The following is a 15,145-nucleotide window of genomic DNA, read 5'->3' on the forward strand; positions in this document are numbered from 1 at the left end:
TAGGGGCCCAGAGGAAATGCAGAATGTCGCTTGTATGGTGCGATGGGATGCTGAGGGTGGTAAGGTCAGGCAGAGTCGGTGATCCTATCGGGGCAGTATTTAGTCAGGGGTAGGAGTTTTAGTGTGGGTGTTTGCTTGGTGTTCAGGTTGTGGGGGTTGTGTGTTTCAATAAACACTCTCATTTTCTGAGCAGGGATCACAGTTAATGTGAAATCTCGCCAGCTGATGGTGTCTGAGGAACCTGTTACCCTGGCAACTGGGAAAGGAGTCTCTGCTGGTTTAAACAGGGCTTCTGGAGTGAGGAGATCTTTCAGGAAGCTTCCAGAGGTGAGTCACTAATCAGAATGATCGTCTTTGTCTCAGTTTCTTTAACAATCACCATGGTCTCCTCCTGCCTTCGTTCCCTCAACAGTCTCCACTGTCAGATTCTTGGTACTCCTTTGCTGTTTTCTGAGTTGCCCCCAATTCTTGGGCTTACCACGTTTTCTGACATTCTTTTAATCCACTTCCTTTGATTTAATACATTCTTTAACTCTTTTTATTATCTGGGCACCAAGCTCTGGGGTTACTAAGTTAACCCTCCTTTACTTCTCTCTCCAAGCTTTTGGTCATGACCTAATATGGCTAATATATGGCTCAACTTCAAACTTTACTTAATAATTGCTCCTGTGAGGCATCCTGGAATGATATTCCTGATTCCTGGATTTTCCCAGTCAGCCATCTCCCTGATCCATGTTGCTGATAGATGGTTTCGGCTGAGGGAAGTCCCTCCTTTGATCCCATACCTCCAACACTGTGACTGCAACTGAAGGAAATGGGGCTGAGCGTCAACATTCCCAACTCCTGTCAGAATTACCACCATCGCTGGGTTTACTGCATCTAAAGGACCATAAGAAACAGGAACAGGAGGAGGCCGTTCAGCCTCTCGAGCTTGCTCTTCCATTCAACAGGACCATGGATGATCCGACATTCCTCACAGCCACTTGCCTGAATTTTCGCTGGAACCCTTGTTTCCCCGACTGATCATGAATCTCTCTGTCTCTCTCGGCCTTAAATATCCACACAGACTCTGCCCCCACAGCGCTCTGTGGCAGGGAGTTCCAAAGACGCTCAACCCTCTGACAGAAAAAAATCCTCCTCATCTCAGTCAGAAATTGGAGCCCCTTTATTCTGAGACTATACCCTCTGGTCCTAGACTCTCCCATAAGGGGTGACATTTTCTCAGCATTAACCCTGTCAAGCCCCTTAAGCATCCTGAATGTTATAATGAGATCACCTCTGATTCTTTGAAAATTCTCAGTTTTACACCCAAAAATGGCTTGTGTGAATCTGGCGGTGTGGACTTGAAGATATTTGCACTCTCCTCTCACACATCTGGGTATTCCACATTGAAGGGCATTGTGTCAGGGTCCACTATTAGTCTTGGCTCGAGAGGGAGCCAATCACTACATAATGATCTGTAATAGGAACCTTCATTAATTTAGCCTCCAAGTATAATCAAGAACCGGATTTTATGATCAGACACAGTATGAGTTTACTCGTTTCTACCCCACAGCATCCAGTGGACGACATTGATAAGATGAAGGAGAGAGCCGCAATGAATAATTCCTTCATTTACGTTAAGATTCCACAGGTCCCTCTCTGTGTCAGCTACAAGGTAAGACAACTGTCAATAAGTGCATGCGTATTGAACTCCACGCTGTACCTGCCCTGGGGTGTTTGAAGTGGACAGTGTTGAGGAACATTTGCTTTCTGTTTCAACGTTTTGCTCTGTCTCAGCCCACGTTGTACCTGACCTAAGAGTATTTGATGGGGACAATGTTGAGGAAACTTTAATTTCAGTTCAGAAGAATAAGGTTTTACTTTGTTTAAAATAGCGGGAGGTTCACTTTCAGTTTAAAAGAGTAGAGAGATGTTCGTTCTGTGCTGTCCCTGTCCAGAGGATTTGATGGGGACAGTGTAGAGGCAGCTTTACTCTGTATCTCACCCCATGCTGTCCCTGTCCTGGGAGTGTGTGATGAGGGACAGTGTAGAGGAGCTTCTACTTTCATTTTAAGAGTAGTGAGAGCTTTATTTTCAGTTTACTTTCAGATTAAAAGAGCAAAGGGAACTTCGCTTGCCATTTTCTTCTAATTTAAAACAGTAGAGAAAGCTTTACTCTGTATCTAACCCTGTGGTGTCCCTGTCCTGGGAGTGTTTGATAGGGACAAGTGTGAGGAAGAGTGTGGTGCCGGAAAAGCACAGCTGGCCAGGCAGCATCCAAGAAGCAGGAGAGTCAGTGTTTCGAGCATAAGCTCTTCATCAGGAATGTGACATTCTACTCTGACTTCCAACATCTGCAATCCTCACTTTTTCCAGTGTTGAGGAAGATTTTAAAGAGAAGAGAGGACTTTACTCTGTATCTGACCCACGCTTTACCTGTCCTAAGAGTGTTTGACAGGGACAGTGTAGAGGACTATTTACTTTCAGATTAAGAGAACAAAAAAGAGTTTTACTTTCAGATTAAAAGTCTCAATGGAACGTACCTTTCCATTTACTTTGAGTTTAAAAGATTTGAGCTTTAATCTATATCTATCCTATGCTGTTACTGTCCTGGGTGTGTTTAGTGGGGACAGTGTAAAGGGAGCTGTACTGTGTATCTAACCCTCTACTAAACCTGGCCTGGAAATGGTTGATGGGAACAAAGTACCTTAAATACCCAGCGCTAGTGTCCTCTCTGTTATTCTGCCACTACATGGCCTTCAGATGTGATGGTGGAAAGGTCCTGACTTTGTCTGTTTCAGGGTGAGAAGAATATTGAGGATTGGAAGGATTTCAACCTGGTCCTGCCCTGCCTGGAATACCACAACAACACATGGACGTGGCTGGACTTCGCTATGGCTGTCAAGAGGGACAGCCGTAAGGCTCTGCTTGCTCAGGTTTGTCTTCCTCGGTTTCCCATGTCTCTGCTGGGTTGTGTCTTTCCCGTTCAAAGAATTCAGCTGAGAAAAAATATTCATCCAACCCTGAAGCCCTATTCTTATTCTGAGACATTTCTCTATTAGCCACTTCAACCATATTCCATTGTCATGGAAAGTCACTGAATAGTAAGTCTGGTTTTATTCAGTCTCCCTCATGTTTACTTGTCCACGAGACACTGTCAGAATAGGCAGATCAACTCACAATGAGCTCTCATCCCAGTGATCCTGCACCCTGCTGCTCTTGTGTGAGCTATACTGATGTCGACTGCATTCAGTATTGAGTTCGCACTGAGTTTGTGACAATGAGGAATAGGTTTAAGTCCCTTTGGTTCATCTAGTCTGTGCGTAACAGCTGGGAGATCTTATACAGCATGACTGAGACCGACCTTGTAATCTCCTTGGAGATGAGGACAGTGAAGGTAAAATGTCTGCTTGCAGCAACTGAAACTAGCCCAGATCTCTGATTTACACTGCAGCGTTCCCACCTTTTGTACAAAATTGTTTTAATTTCGGTCAGTTCCGACTTAAAGGGATTCAGAGAGTGGCTTTTTCTGCACTTGCCCCCCAGCCTGTTCCAGCAAGGCCACATTCTCTGGAAGAGCAACCTCCTGGTGTCTGCGGTATCAATTAGCAGAGCAGGCTCAAGGGGCTGCTCCTGATTATATTCTCTGTCTAACCCAGTCCTGCCATTAAGTTAATTGTGACCTGTCGTCCCTCTTGAACTTGTCTAGTTGCATCTTACATCAATATTCTGTATTAATAGTTGCCATTGTCCCAGAGGACCATGGAGCTGCTCTCTCATTAGAGAGAGGTGACTGCTCAAAGTTGAACCTGAGGGTCACCAAACCACAGGCAAGGTCAGGCAAAGCAGGAATTGAACCCACACAGTTGGCATAATCATGCATTGCAAACCAGCCGTCTAGCCAACTGTGCTAACCAGCTCAGTCTTGGTACTTTACCGGAGCAATTAAACCTCATTCTAAATTACCTCCAGAGCTAAGATTTCCTACAGTATGGAAACAGGCCATTTGGCCCATCGAGTCCACACCAACCCTCCAAACAGCATCCTACCCAGACCCACAGGGAACAATTGAGGCAAATAATATAGATACCTATAAGAAGGAAGGTTGATAAACAATTGAGGGAAAAAGGAATGATGGCATGAAGTGAACTGGGATCAGGAGGATAAAATCACAAAAGAATAAATGTTGGCATCGTTCTGAAGAGAAGTCCTATTTAAACCAGAATCTTGACACTTTCTTCAACAGATACAGCCAGAACTGCTGAGTATTCCCAGCATTCACTGTCTTTATTGCAGATTTCAAACATCTGCAGTATTTTGCTTTTGTTACGCCATCACAACTCATTCAGGGTGAGCAGCCAGGTTGTGTGCCTCAAATAATTAACAATTCTCTGTACCTATCTATGTAGTGTAGGAGTTTAAAACGGAGAGTTTATTGGTCTTGAATAAAAACTGTTATAGAAACACCAAGTTTTCTCTCCTCTTTATGCTACTCTACCTTTCACAGGTAATAAAGGAGAAACTCCGTTTGAAACCAACCTCAGGATTGGAGGCAAGGGGAAGGAGCACGGAGCTTAAAGCAGATAGTAATATCCAGCAACAGGAGAAGGATGAGAAGGCGCGTCTGCTGATTGGGTCAAAGCTAATCTCTGGCGATAAAGCCTCAGGCAAGAAGTCGCTGTTTGGGAAACGCAAGTGATGCCAGAGATAGATGGATCAATTCTCTCACTCTTTGCCTCCTTAGAGACAACACGGTGGGCTTCAAGAGGAATATAGTGCTGGGCATTACACAGCCACTTGCTCCTCTCCACCAGACTCAAATATAACCCTGGGCACTTTCAGCTGCTGTAAAATTGTGTAAAAAAAAGTTATTAAAAGCTTTTAATAAACTGTGATGTAATTAATATTCACACTAAAAAGCTGCACTGTTTTGTAGTAACTGTAAAATTTGTAATTTACTGTTTTCTTTGTCTTTCAGCTGTAATCGTGATATTTTAAAAATTGAGCAAATTATTTTCCTTTTCACTTTACCAAAAATGAAAGTTCTGGAAACTTTAGCCAAATGACTATGAACTGTCCAACAGTAGCCCAGGGAGCAATGAATCAGTTAACACAATTGACTGGTCTCTATCTTCATTGGATCCAGTTTATGGGCTAGTACCTGATTTGGGTTGGTGCTTGATCACTGGGTGATTCAAGTTTGTATCTGTCCCTGTTTATGGACAGTCTTCCCTATTACTAGGGACATAGGCTGGGAGCCTTGTGATGTTACCTGGAGCACAGCCCCTTCAAATTCCCACTCCAGTTCTGAGAGGGAATGAACTGAGCTCCACATAACATCCTCACTATAAGGATTGTTTTGTTTTGAGAAAAACTACAGAATCAGTTTCTGCTAATTCAATGTTTTATCATTTAACCCTTGAAGGATTTTGTGGGAAATTTGCAGGGAGAATTGAGCTTCTTTGGTACTGGGAGGCAGCTTTCTTTTGGTGATGTTTCGTGGTTATGGGAAATTTGCTTCACTTGCCTCTTTACAGTTTTCTTTGCCCAAGTTTGCAGGGGAGTGGCTATTGGAGGAGGGTTTGTGGGGCTGTACACAATACCCCATTCTCCCATCCCACCTTTTAACTTAAGGTCACCATTGTGGTGCTTTCGGGGAAGTGTTTAGTTCCCTAACCATACCCACACCCTAAAGTACAAACTCACATGGTCAGTACCACCCCCAGTTTTTTTTTTGTTAAGGTTTCAGCTCTGAGCACAGTTGCACGAGCCATGTACTCAGGATGGGCCAGTGGAATCCTCACATTGTTGTTATAATCAATGCATTGCTTTTTTAAAAAAAAGAATTATTGATTGTTTTTTAAGCAGGTGCTGCTCTGGGTCACAAGTTCCACTGTAACAAGTTCATGAACGTAAAAATGCAAAAGGCTAGGAATAAAGTTGTTTTGTAACAATTGATTGTGCGTGTTCCTCATTCAGTTAGAGGACAACCTCATCGCTTTTTGGCCAACAAACTACTTCAAGACAACAATAGAAAGTGCTGGAAAAGCTCAGAGAAATGAGAGTTAACATTTCAGGTCAAGTGGCCTTTCCTCAAAGTGCTTTTAAAAGTGTCTGCAGTGTTTTAACTAGGGCAGGTTACCGTGCTCAACAGTATCTTGGTGTTACTGTCAAGCTGAAAGGACAAAGTGGGGCTTTCAATACTGATCTATGACAAGGCAAAGAGCTCCGAGCTCTGCAGTTCCTTACAGCACAGGACGCCATTGAGTCCATACCATCTCTTCATAGAGCAATCCAGTCAGGCACCTTCTCCCACTTCATCCCGAGATGCTTTTGATCCTGTGACCAAGACAAATTGCAGGCATTGCTTCTCATGACCCTAAAAACTTACATCAAGCAAGAGATCAAGGCTGGGAGGTGCAAACTGGTGAGTACACATGGCTGTTTCTGTCTGAAATAAACAGGGCAGTTGAACATCTGTCTCCAAGTTGCATCATCATGTTTTCAATGGCAGTGTCTATAATAGGAGCATGCGGCTGCTGTCACAAATACTTTCCTCTGAATAATCATTGAAGTCTGCAGATAGGTACTTCACTGAGGAACATTCACAGAATCCCCAGAGTGTGGAAACAGACCCTTTGCACCAACAGGTCCACACCGACCCTCTGAAGAGTAACCCACACAGCCCCATTCCCCTACCCTATTACTCCATATTTCCCCAGACAAATGCATCTAAACTACACATTCCTGAACGCTATGGACAATTTAGCATAGCCAATTCACCTAACCTGCACATCTTTGGATTGTGGGAGGAAACTGGAGTACTCAGAGGAACTTCACACAGACACGTGGAGAATGTACAAACTCTACACATGGTTGCTCGAGGCAGGAATCTAACCCGGGTCTCTGGTGCTGGGTGGCAGCAGTGCTAACCACTGAGCCACTCTTGTTCATTTTTCAGCACACCTTATTTTAAAGATTGCTGCACTGAGAACATCTCAACAATATAACACCACCCCTCCCCCCCCTCCCCAATTTTCACTGAGCTCAAACAAGCCTTAACTATGAACTCAGACAGAACTGACATGTGAACAGCCAGGTTGAGTTTATTGTTGTAAAATACAGGCAGGCAGCCTGGAAACATGAATTAAGACAAGGTTATTTGCTACTTTTATGAAACATTCACTGGTTCCCACAAAAATGGGCAAATGTCTCTTGTTAAAAACATATCAATTACCATCAGTAGTGACAAAATTGTTTAATTGTAAATCCCTGATTCTCAGATTTTGAACTTGTTACAGCCTATGTCACAGTGAAACTGATTCCAGCTTTCCCTGCTGTGTTCCAGGATCTCATTTTAAACCTGTCTGCACTCAAAGATACTTCAGCAGCTTCCCAGTCTTCCATTTTCCCCAAATAGAGATGTGAACCATAGAATAAACTTGGTAATGATATAGAAACTGCCAAGCCTCAAAGACTTTGGCAGTCATGCTCCAACCAATCCGTTCTCTGCACAAAAAGCCATCCCTGTGGGACTCCTTCACCTTCTGTCAAGAATATCTCCTGAGAATTCCATGGCCCAGCATCGAGGGAGTGAGGGAGGATGGCCTGCTAACAAATAAACAATACAGTGAAGGCGGCACTGCATGCCAGGTGAATACGGACTGTCCTGTCACAGAGTACAGGAGGCTGGAGCCAGATGTTGGGGCATGATGCAAGAGGCAATGATCAAAAAGCTCCTGATCCCGTCAGTGGAGCCTCCACAGGGGAGGGAAGGTCAGTGCCAATGATCAAGGGGATTACTCACTGCATGCAGTTAGGGAAGTGAGGGGGGGGGCGGGCTGGGGGTGGCTCTCTGTCACAACACATGCTAAGTAGTTAAGTCGAGGCAGGTAATGAAGGGGGAGGTTGGAATTCCAGGGAAAATCCTCTCCCCCTTTTCAACAAATACTCTTCACAATATGGTAGAAGAATTTAAAATCTGTGGCCTCTGCCCAGGAGTATCCATCAACAAGAACTAACCAGTTCCACAACTCCCCTCACTGACCCATTAAAAGGTTACGAGGAACATCCTGGCTGACAAACTCTTCAGCTGCTTTACTGCATTTGGAACGGGGGACTGAAACATTCCCACAGCCTCAGTGATCAACCCAATCACACAAAACTTAAAAAGACAACAGAACCTAAAGCACAATCTGACCTCAGACCTGGGAACAGAATCTGTGCAGTTTATGATGATGACAGGTTTAATTTGTAAGATTCAACAAGTGGATGGAGGTGAGGGTGGAAGTGTTTGCACTGCTCCAATTGTCTGATGGGAGCAGGAGGCAATTTCCTGTTTCAGTAAACGTGCACCATGCCGTACAGGAAGGTCCAGAACAGGATGTAGGTGAAGAGGCCACCGACAAGGCCTCCAGTGAAGAGAGGGCGGCGAGACTTGAAATACTTGCTCCAGCGACGTCCAGCTTTTACAATGAGCAGCACGGAGAGGAGGAAAGAGGCAACAAAGTAGAAGATGAAACCTGTCAGTGCTGTCAGCCCCAGGATCCCAGCAGTGGCACCCGACAGTGCAGACACAGATGTGCGGCAATAGTCCAGGATGGCAGCGTTTCCTCGCACTGCTAACTCGCTGATAAACTGTGGACCTTCTCGTTTAAAACCCACAGCAGCCATGACAAGCTCAGTAATTCTACTGGGAGGAAAAGCAAATTAATGTTGAGTAAATGAAGGGTGGGGGTGTAATAATAGGAAACAAGAACAACTTGTGGAGATATAGTATCCTGAATATAGAGAAACATTCTCAAAGTGCTTTCCAGGAGAATTAATCAAACAAACAGTTTGACAGCTACCATAGGAGATGTCAGGTAGGACAGTAGACCAAAACATTGTTGTAAAGATGGAGGGGTGTAAGGAGCATCTTAGAAATAGGTCGATCAAATTGGATGGCAAGGATATGTTTGGCTCAGTTTCAAACAGAGGCTGGGAAGATTAGAAATTCCAAAGCTTCACAATCCTACAAGAGAAGATATTTCTCCTCATCTCAGTCCCAAATGGTCAGCCAATTATCCTGAGATTGTGCCATGTTTTAGATTTCCCCAGCCAGACGTATCTGCTTCTGAACATCCACAAAGTCAAATACAACCAGAATCTCATGTTTCAGCTTGATTTCTTCTAAACTCCTTGTGGGCCCATTCTACCAAATGTGTGTGTGTAGAATAATTCCCTTTTCCCAGGAGGAAATCAAGTGAACCTTGTTTGCATCAGGTAAACATATTCTCTCTCAGGTACAGAGACAAAACTGTGTACATTACTCCAGGAACAATCTCACCAAAGGTCCACACAATTGCAGCAAGACAGTGTTACTTATAGAGTCATAGAGCTGCCTAGCATGTAAAGAAACCCTTCAATCCAACTCGACAATGCCGACCAGATATTCTAAATTAATCTAGTCCCATTTGCCAACATTTGGCCCATATCCCTCTAAACCCTTCCTATTCATTTACCCATCCAGATGTATTTTAAATATTGTTATTGTACCTGCCTTCACCACGTCCTCTGGCAACTCATTCCATCCAGACACCATCCTCAGCTTGAAAGAGTTGCCCTTTTGAAATGTTTCCCTTCTCAGCTTAAACCTATGCCCTCTGTTTTGGACTTCCTACCCTGGGGAAAATAATCTTGGCTATATACGCTACCCATGACCTTCATGATTTTATAAACATCTAGAAGATCACCCCTCAGCCTCCAAATTTCTTGTATTCCAATTGTCATTGCATTTAAAAAATCATATTGTTTCCCTGCCCAAATGCTTGCTCTACTTGCATGTTAATTCTCCACCTTTCTCCTTCAATGAAATCAATTGATCATCATTTACCAGTTTTTAGATTATATTCCTATCAGTATGGAAACAGGCCCTTCGGCCCACCAAGTCCACACCGACCCCTCCGAACCCACGCAAATCCATTTCCCAACCCATATTTACCCCTGACTAACGTACCTAACACTATGAGGAGAAAGTGAGGACTGCAGATGCTGGAGATCAGAGCTGAAAATGTGTTGCTGGAAAAGCGCAGCAGGTCAGCAGCATCCAAGGAACAGGAGAATCGACGTTTCGGGCATTAGCCCTTCTTCAGGTACCTAACACTATGAGCAATTTAGCATGGCCAATTCTCTTGACCCACACTACTTTGGACCATGGGAGGAAACCGGAGCACCCGGAGGAAACCCATGCAGACACTGGAAGAACGTGCAAACTCCACATGGACAGTCACCTGAGGCAGGAATCAAATCCGGGCCACTGGTGGATGAGGCACCAGTGCTAACCACTGAGCCATTGTGCCACATGAGTTTTATTTAATAGAAAACCCAGTGTGGAAACAGGCCATTTAGCCCAATGCAAGGTGCTGCATTTTGGGAAAGCAAATCTTAGCAGGACTTATACACTTAACGGTAAGGTCCTAGGGAGTGTTGCTGAACAAAGAGACATTGGAGTGCAGGTTCATAGCTCCCTGAAAGTGGAGTTGCAGGTAGATCAAATAGTAAAGGCTTTTGATATGCTCTCCTTAATTGGTCAGAGTACTGAGTACAGGAGTTGGGAGGTCATGTTGCGGCTGTACAGGACACTGGTTAGGTCACTATTGGAATATTGCGTGCGATTCTGGTCTCCTTCCTAACGGAAAGATGTTGTGAAACTTGAAAGGGTTCAGAAAAGATTTACAAAGGTGTTGCCAGGGTTGGAGGATCAGAGCTACAGGGAGAGGCTGAACAGGCTGGGGCTGTTTTCCCTGGAACGTCGGAGGCTGAGGGGTGACCTTGTCGAGGTTTACAGAATTATGAGGGGCATGGATAGGGTAAATAGACAAAGTCTTTTCCCTGGGGTCAGGGAGTCCAGAACTAGAGGGCATAGGTTTAAGGTGAGAGGGGAAAGATATAAAAGAGACTTAAGGGGCAAGTTTTCATGCAGAGGGTGGTATGTGTATGGAATGAGTTGCCAGAGGATGTGGTGGAGGCTGGGATATGGACTGGGTGCTGGCAGGTGGGACTAGATTGGGTTGGGATATCTGGTCAGTATGGACAGGTTGGACCGAAGGGTCTGTTTCTATGTTGTACATCTCTATGACTATAAGTCCACACCAACCCTCCAAACAGTATCCTACCCAGAACCATCACTATCTAACGTGCCTAACCTACACAACCCTCAACAGTATGGGCAATTTAGCAAGGTGAATCCACCTAACTTGGACTGTTGGAGGAAACCAGAGCACCCAGTGGAAATCCACACAGACACAGGGAGAATGTATAAACCTCACACAGACACAGGGAGAATGTATAAACCTCACACAGACAGTCACCCAAGGGTGGAACTGAACCTGGATCCCTGGTGCTGTGAGACAGCACAAAGCCACCGTTTCACCCCGAAATAAAAACTCCTGATTTATTAAATAACATTTCAATTGTCTTTCTAACAAAGTGAATAACCTTACATTAATGTCAGTTACATACAAAGTAAAGCTCCCTCTACTCTATTAAACTTACTGCCTCCTCCAGCCTTGTCTAAACATCCAAAGATGTGCAGGTTTGGTGAAATGCCCCTTAGTGTTCAGGAATGTGTAGGTTAAGTCAGGGGTAAATGTAGAGAGTTATAGGGCCGGGTAATGGGTTAGTCTTTGGAGGGTCGGTATGAACTTGTTGGGCCGAATGGCCTTGTTTCCACATTGTGGGGATTCTATGATCCCAGGACAAGTACAGCATGGAGTTAGACTGAGCAAAGTTCTCTCTCTGTACGCTGTCTTCATCACTCCCAGCAGATATAAATCCTGTTGTATACATTGTACAGAGTTCACTGATATTTATACTGTGTAGGTTGGGGGGGGTCCTTGTGGACATTGCTCGCCCACGGGGGCTGCCCTCTGCTGGTCACCGCGGGGACGGCACACCAGCCCGGGGTCCTTCCGCCACCCAGCTGTCCAACCCGGTGCCAAACCGGGAGTGGCGGCGCGCCTCAAACGCGCAGCCTTCTCTTCCGGTGCCGCGACTATTCAGCCGAGCGCGTGTTACCGAACCTCCGTGTCGGCGACAGGCAGCTGATCACTCACCGGCGCGGTACGCAGCTCTCTCACACGGTCAGCAGCTTCCCGTCAACCTGCCGCCATTACACAGGAAGCCCCGCCCCCCACCGTCACCTTTCACCTCTCACCCCTCACCCGCCGTTCCAGAAATAAAACCGAATTTTCTCAAGTGAAGCAGGATTAAAGTAAATTCTGACATATTTCTCATGGGTCAATCTAAAATTATTTTGGCTCTTCGATAATTTTAATTTAAACAAGCGAGATGTTGTCCGCCAGGGCCCTTCCCCAGGTTCATAGCCCCGCCTCCCAATGTAGGCCCCGCCCAATCAATGACGACACAACACACGCGACCTCGCCCTTTTAATAACCCCACCCCCTCACGACGTGATGACTACACACCTAGATAGCCCCGCCCATTTACGTGTCCGGCCAATCCACTGTGACCCCGCTTCCTTCATGTACCCATCCCACTCCGTCCAGCTTCGCTTTCCACCGTCCCGACCCATCACGTGGACGTCCCGCTGCGTAACCCCGCCCCACCTGCACCCAACACTAGCCACGCCCACTCTCACGTCAGCCCGCCCCCCCCCTTTCACAAGCCTCGCCCTCTATATTAGCCCCACCCCTACACCCGGCGCGCACCTTCACCATCCCCACACGAGCCCCGCCCCCACACGAGCCCCGCCCCCAAACAGTAGCCCCGCCTCTCCCACGCTGCTGTTCCCCTGACCCAGGGCTGGATGACACAAACAAGGATTGCTGAAAAATCTCAGCATGTGTGGAGAGAAATCAGGGTTAACGTTTCGGGTCCGGTGACCCTTCCTCAGAACTGATGGTAGCTCAGAAAAATAATGTTTTTTTTATGTGGAGGGTGGGGTGTGGTGTGCACTTTAAACAAGAGGTGGAGATAGAGCCCAGAGAGAGCAGTTGGACAAAGATAGGGATAATCTCGGTGATTGAATGGCTGCTAATGGGTGGTGTGTAGTGGTAGGAGAAAGTGAGGACTGCAGATGCTGGAGATCACAGCTTAAAATGTGTTGCTGGAAAAGCGCAGCAGGTCAGGCAGCATCCAAGGAGCAGGAGAATCGACGTTTCGGACATGAGCCCTTCTTCAGGTGTGTAGTAGTAGCCCATGTGGTGATAGGGACTGGTGTGCTGGGGTTGGAGTAAGGACATGAGACAAGCCCTAAAATTGTTCATCTCGAAATTGAATCCAGAAGGCTGCAGAGTTCCCTAATGGAAAATGATGTCGACCTGCCATGAGGGACAAGCAAGCAATACTCGAGATGTTGACTTCTCCACCTCCTGATGCTGCCTGGCTTGCTGTGTTCTTCCAGCCTTTTGCTTGTCTACTTTGGATTCCAGCATTTTGCAGTTTTTTGTCTCTAACTGAGCTTCACTGGAGCACTACAGCAAGGCTGAGACAGAGATGTACGACTCTATCAATAGACATAAATCTGGAAGAGCACAGCAGTCATAGAGTCATAGAGATGTACAGCATGGAAACAGACCCTTCGGTCAAACCCGTCCATGCCTCCCACCTGCCAGCACCCGATCCATATCCCTCCAAACCCTTCCTATTCATATACCCATCCAAATGCCTTTTAAATGTTGCAATTGTACTAGCCTCCACCACATCCTCTGCAGCTCATTCCATACACATACCACCCTCTGTGTGAAAAGGTTGCCCCTTAGGTCTCTTTTATGTCTTTCCCCTCTCACCCTAAACCTATGTCCTCTAGTTCTGGACTCCCCAACCCCAGGGAAAAGACTTTGCCTATTTACCCTATCCATGCCCCTCATAATTTTGTAAACCTCTATAAGGTCACCCCTCAGCCTCTGATGCTCCAGGGAAAACAGCCCCAGCCTGTTCAGCCTCTCCCTGTAGCTCAGATCTTCCAACCCTGGCAACATCCTTGTATATCTTTTCTGAACCCTTGCAAGTTTCACAACATCTTTCCGATAGGAAGGAGATCAGAATTGCACACGATATTCCAACAGTGGCCTAACCAATGTCCTGTACAGCTGCAACATGACCTCCCAACTCCTGTACTCAATACACTGACCAATAAAGGAAAGCATACCAAATGCCTTTTTCACTCCTATCTACCTGCGACTCCACTTTCAAGGAGCGATGAACCTGCACTCCAAGGTCTCTTTGTTCATCAACTCTCCATAGGACCTTACCATTAAGTGTACAAGTCCTGCTAAGATTCGCTTTCCCAAAATGCAGCACCTCGCATTTATCTGAATTAAACTCCATCTGCCACTTCTCAGCCCATTGGCCCATCTGGTCCAGATCCTGTTGTAATCTGAGGTAACCCTCTTCGCTGTACACTCTACCTCCAATTTTGGTGTAAAAACAATGACTGCAGATGCTGGAAACCAGATTCTGGATTAGTGGTGCTGGAAGAGCACAGCAGTTCAGGCAGCATCCAAGTACCTTCGAAATCGACATTTCGGGCAAAAGCCCTTCATCAGGAATAAAGCTAAGGAAGAGTCCAACACCCCAGATGGGACTTGAACCCACAATCCCTGGCTTAGGAGGCCAATGCCTTATCCAATAGGCCACTGGGGCATGAAGGGCTTTTGCCCGAAACATCAATTTCGAAGCTACTTGGATGCTGCCGAACTGCTGTGCTTTTCCAGCACCACTAATCCAGACTCCAATTTTGGTGTCATCTGCAAACTTACTAACTGTACCTCTTATGCTCGCATCCAAACCATTTATGTAAATGACAAAAAGTAATGGACCCAGCACCGATCCTTGTGGCACTCCACTGGTCACAGGCCTCCAGTCTGAAAACCCTCCACCACCACCCTCTGTCCGAGGAGTAGGGAATGTCAACGTTGACTTTCCTGGTCCTCGAATGCTGTGCTCTTCCAGTTTCATATCCATGGACTCCTAATTCCAGCATCTACAGTCGTCCTTAAAGTCTCCGAGTCTATGACTGCAGTGGGCAGATTTCTGCCCCCTTCTCAGCCCCGCCCCGGAGTCACACCCCGCCCTGCAGTCAGGCCCCGCCCATCCCTGCGCTCAGCCCCGCCCTGCAGTCAGGCCCCGCCCTTCCCTGCGCTCAGCCCCCCCTGCAGTC

The 15,145-nt window shown here is 46.2% G+C and overlaps 2 protein-coding genes and 1 non-coding gene across 5 annotated transcripts in view; 1 reads left to right on the forward strand and 2 right to left on the reverse strand.

The window, feature by feature from the left end:
• LOC140491612 (bridge-like lipid transfer protein family member 2) overlaps positions 1-5,936 on the forward strand; it is a 70,073-nt gene extending 64,137 nt beyond the window's left edge. For both annotated transcript variants that reach the window (XM_072590050.1, XM_072590051.1), the window contains exons 36-39: positions 194-327; positions 1,556-1,657; positions 2,784-2,918; positions 4,490-5,936. In XM_072590050.1, coding sequence (XP_072446151.1) covers positions 194-327; positions 1,556-1,657; positions 2,784-2,918; positions 4,490-4,681 — 563 coding nt within the window. In that variant the 3' untranslated portion in view covers positions 4,682-5,936. The remainder of the gene's footprint in view (positions 1-193; positions 328-1,555; positions 1,658-2,783; positions 2,919-4,489) is intronic.
• A 1,134-nt stretch (positions 5,937-7,070) lies between these two features.
• emc6 (ER membrane protein complex subunit 6) lies at positions 7,071-12,190 on the reverse strand. 2 transcript variants are annotated; one of them, XM_072590054.1, is made up of 2 exons: positions 12,078-12,190; positions 7,071-8,671 (listed from the first exon to the last, which is right to left on the reverse strand). In XM_072590054.1, the coding sequence occupies exon 2, from the start codon at positions 8,653-8,655 to the stop codon at positions 8,323-8,325; it is 333 nt and encodes a 110-aa protein (XP_072446155.1). In that variant the 5' UTR covers positions 8,656-8,671; positions 12,078-12,190; the 3' UTR covers positions 7,071-8,322. The 2 variants fall into 2 exon arrangements, with proteins under 2 accessions (XP_072446155.1, XP_072446157.1); XM_072590056.1 differs by having other exon boundaries at positions 7,071-8,674; positions 12,078-12,174.
• A 2,365-nt stretch (positions 12,191-14,555) lies between these two features.
• On the reverse strand, positions 14,556-14,628 carry trnar-ccu (transfer RNA arginine (anticodon CCU)). The gene has a single exon. It is a non-coding gene; the product is annotated as a tRNA-Arg (tRNA).
• Positions 14,629-15,145: the final 517 nt, after the last annotated feature.

Source organism: Chiloscyllium punctatum, chromosome 19, assembly GCF_047496795.1.
Source record: "Chiloscyllium punctatum isolate Juve2018m chromosome 19, sChiPun1.3, whole genome shotgun sequence".
In the NCBI taxonomy this organism is placed as follows: Eukaryota; Metazoa; Chordata; class Chondrichthyes; order Orectolobiformes; family Hemiscylliidae; genus Chiloscyllium; species Chiloscyllium punctatum.

Bases quoted from the DNA above. Each gene is read 5' to 3' on its own strand.
- emc6 (XM_072590054.1), bottom strand. From the start codon at position 8,655: ATGGCTGCTGTGGGTTTTAAACGAGAAGGTCCACAGTTTATCAGCGAG.